The 4,209-nt window shown below is 40.9% G+C and overlaps 1 protein-coding gene across 3 annotated transcripts in view; it reads left to right on the plus strand.

The window, feature by feature from the left end:
- The window catches only part of LOC139547538 (diacylglycerol kinase delta-like), a 61,944-nt gene extending 58,050 nt beyond the window's left edge, over positions 1-3,894 (plus strand). For all 3 annotated transcript variants that reach the window (XM_071356417.1, XM_071356418.1, XM_071356419.1), the window contains one exon: positions 472-3,894. In XM_071356417.1, the coding sequence (XP_071212518.1) occupies positions 472-564 (93 nt within the window). In that variant the 3' untranslated portion in view covers positions 565-3,894. The remainder of the gene's footprint in view (positions 1-471) is intronic.
- The last annotated feature ends 315 nt before the right edge of the window (positions 3,895-4,209 follow it).

A 4,209-nucleotide genomic window follows, 5' to 3' on the forward strand; every position in this document is an offset into this window, starting at 1 on the left:
TAGCCTGAACATGTGGTGTCTCTAAATTGTTGCATAAAATGTTTTGTTCAGTATAGTTTGGATGTAGTTTACTACTTTTTCAAAGTAACTTTTAGTTAAGTGAACTATGTTCCTTAAGGTCAGCTTCATGTCTTCCATTGCGAAGTCATTTGTAGCTTGGTAAACTATATTTTCAGAGTAGCTTCCCCAACACTGTGAACGAGTGCACACGTCATGTGAAAGGAGATATTATTGGGACAAACCCGTTGTTTCAGGTAGAGCTTTCTTATGTTTCACTACTCTGGGGCTTTACCATGAGTGTTTGATTTTACTCCCTCGTCGTTGATTTAAATGATTTATGGTCTATATAGAGCTTGGAGTTTTCCCTGCTAGGTGACGTCTGGGGGGAAAACCTCATGTTACATTGGTCCATATGTGTGCCTTGGTGTTTGTTCTAATGTGTGTGTGTGTGTGTCCGTCCGTCCAATGCAGGACTTGGGGGTGACGAAGGTTGGCCACATGAAGCGTATCCTCCAGGGTATCAGAGTGTTGAGTCGCAGCAGCAGCACTGCCAGCGAAGCCTAGGCTCTCTCCAGTACGTCTGTGTGTGCTGCACCAGACCCTCTACCCAAACTGACTGTACCCAGCCGCGCTGAACAGCTTGAACGCAATGGGACCAACAACTCACTTACCTTAACCTCTATACACTCAAATATGGATTTGAGTTTAGTCAACCAATCAGATTAAACACAGTGCCTTTCTTCACTCTCCACCTCGGCAGCGTCCGGGAGCAACCAACTGAACTGCAAACGGGAGGCCAAACCACTATTTTATTTTATATTTTTTAATGAACCTTTATTTAACTAGGCAAGTCAGTTAAGAACAAATTCTTATTTTCAATGATGGCCTAGGAACAGTAGGTTAACTGCCTTGTTCAGGGGCAGAACAACAGATGTTTACCTTGTCAGCTTGGGGAATCGATCTATCAACCTTTTGGTTACTGGACAAATGTTCTAACCAGGCTACCTGCCGCCCCTAGTCTTTGCTGCCCCGTGTAAGGAGGGGAGGGGTGTTCAATGACGTCAGTTGAGAGAGGAAAGTCAGGAGAGATTGCACGGAATCCAGTCGGGCTGATTACCAGGAACAAAGCCTGCCGACAGAAACTCAACTACCCACAATGCCTTATCAACAAACCAGTGCCAGACTCCACCAATTAATGTTAGACCAATTTAACAATTTCTTAGGGCTAAGACACCCAACTTCCGGTGAAACTGGAGGGTGCGCAATTCAAATAAATAATTGTAAATATGATGGATTTTAAACATTTATGTACATATAAGTGTCTTATATTGGCTGAAAGCTTAAATTCTTGTTAATCTAACTGCACTGTCCGATTTACAGTAGCTATTACAGCGGAAACATGCCATGCGATTGTTTGAGGACAGCGCCCCACATCAAAATGTTTTTTCCACCGGCACAGGTTTCATACATTCACATATAACGATTAAATATTCACTTACTTTTTGAAAATCTTCCGCTGATTTGTCATCCAAAGGGTCCCAGCTATAACATGTAGTGTCGTTTTGTTAGATAAAATCCAGTTTAGTTGGCGCCATCGATTTGAGTAATCCACTCGTTCAACTTGCAGAGAAAGGAATCCAAAAATCTACCCCTAAACTTTGTTTCAACAAGTCACAATACATTTCTATTTACTCCTCAGATACCTTAAAATGTAATCAAACTATAATGTTTATTTCAGAAAGAAGTATGTTCAATAGGAAACCGTTTTAGTAGGTGCGTAATGTCTTTATGGCGCTCAAACACAAATTTCCGAGACTGTGTCCCTCTACTAAAACTGATATTTCTTATTTGTTTTTGAAGTTACAAGCCTGAAACCTTGAACATAGACTGCTGACACCCTGTGGGAGCCATAGGAATTGCATACAGGTAGCTAGTTTTCAATATGACCTTTCTCTTGCATTTCTAAGAGGATGGTCTCTCTCTCAAAAAAAAATCCGGTTGGGTTTTCTTTGGATTTTCTCCTACCATATCTATTGTTATATTCTCCTATATTATTTTAACATTTCTACAAACTTCAAAGTGTTTTCTGTCCAATGGTACCAATTATATGCATATCCTGGCTTCAGGGCCTGAGCTACAGGTAGTTTACGTTTGGCACATCATTCAGACAGGAAGTGGAGAAATAAGGGGCCTAGCCCTAAAGTTTTAATTCAATCGTTGATACATTTTAGAAGCTTGTTAGCCAAGTCAAGAAAGATGTAGAAACTAGCAAGGCTTCATCTCGAATGACACCCTATTCCTCATATAGTGCACTATTTTTGACTAGAGCTTCATAGGCCTCTGGTCAAGAGGTAATGTAGTGCATGGGGGATACTAGGAGGTGTCTTTTGAGCTGCACAACATATGGGGGCAGCTCAAAGACTATATTTCCATAGTTTCCACTGACTGGATCATAGAAAAGACTGATGGAACAGTTTTTTGTATTGAAATATGCATCTATTTATTTCTTATATGCATTGTACCGGATATGTTGTCCCAGAGTTTGAACCAAAATATTTCTGAAAATTATGTGGGATGCCAGGTACTGTAATATGCTCCCAAAACCAAAAGAGAAAGACTGGAAGAGGTCTGAACTACAAGGATAAGCAGTGACAATCAACCAATCACTCTAATGAATCGAACCATGTGCATGTGTCATTTCTTTCTCTGTATGTCTCTCCTCATCCGTGTCCTTTTTATACAGATTACAATTTCAACTACCTAGGTTGAATGTGGGGCTGGTAAACTAGACGACCTTGCTTAGAGCGTGAAGGGCCCCCGATGGTCGTGTTCAGTAGCGCACTCCATAGTGAAACGTTTGACAAGGAAAAACAAAGATCTGTGTTCTTATCAGAGATTCAGGTAGTCTCCCTGTTTCAAAATATTTCCCACCGACTGAACAACACTTATTATGTATTGTATGGAAAAGCCAAACTCAACCATGTCTTACATAATCTACAAACTGTCACATATCGGGCAGGTCTGAGGGTCTGTGGAGCACGTTTCGGCACTCTTTGGGGTTAAGTAGAGTTACAGTAGATCTGTGTCACATTTTTCAAACAATGAACACTGCTTTAAGATTATTCTCCTCGGTGAATGTAGTTTCCCAGACCCAGATTAAGCCTACTTCTGGATTAGATAGGCACACTTAATGGAGAATATACCTCAGAAGTGCTTTTTAGTTCAGGAGTAGACTCAATCTGGGTCCAAGAAACCGGACGGTAATGCTTAGAGCCTCTAGTTTTTCCTGACCATGTTATATCCTGAAACTCAACCACTAGCCCCTACCCCCGTTGGCACTTGTGTAGATCTGAGAGGATTGGATAGGAAAATAAGCAACATGGTGGTAGCTCAGTTTTTCCCTCTGACGGGCCAGGTGGAATTGTCGCCAATTGCTCTTACCTATCCTCTTAGGTCTGCACAAATGAATAAGAGGTAGGGGGTTTATTTTGGATTCAGGGAATATCTAGGGTATAATAAGTAGGCCCAGTGTACTTCCTGGTCAAGTACCTGGGTCAGGAGAAACTCTTTGGCCTAGTCATGTTCTCTCCCGCTCAGTCTTGTGTGGATGTCAGAGTTGTGTTTTATGTTCTCATTATTATGGTCTGTACGGTCATATCATTTCCCTCCTCACTACCTTTGGGGTTGTCCCTTTTTTCTTTGCTTGTCCTGAATCGTGAACCCCTGGGAAGTGGTCTCTAACGTTCCAGTACTTATTGATAATTTATACGTTAGAAATAATACTGAATGCTATACCTCTCTTTTCCATGTACATAACCCCAACGCCCTGGGCTGTAATATGTCTGTCTTGTACAGTGAAATACCACCATCCTGTAATAAAAATTGTCTGTGTGAGTTGGGTCTTTGGATATGTTTCTTTAGTAATTTCCTTCACGTGGATTACATTCAAGATTTAAATTGTTTCAAAATGTTTAGTTCGTAAATTGAAGGTGAAACATTGTGCTGAATATTCCCGGGCCACACTTTAGAACTATGGCAGATGAAAATGTGTTTCTCAATAAAACATTGTCTCATGATACTTTAGAATCACACACATGAATGAGTATGATGAGTAGTGCACAACTGTTGAGTGACTTGAATGCTGCCCTGGCTAGTGCCAATGATTCACTGTGTCAATATTTAGAATCTAGTTAAAGATCAATTGCCGAG

Source organism: Salvelinus alpinus, chromosome 21 (genome assembly GCF_045679555.1).
Source record: "Salvelinus alpinus chromosome 21, SLU_Salpinus.1, whole genome shotgun sequence".
NCBI lineage: Eukaryota > Metazoa > Chordata > Actinopteri > Salmoniformes > Salmonidae > Salvelinus > Salvelinus alpinus.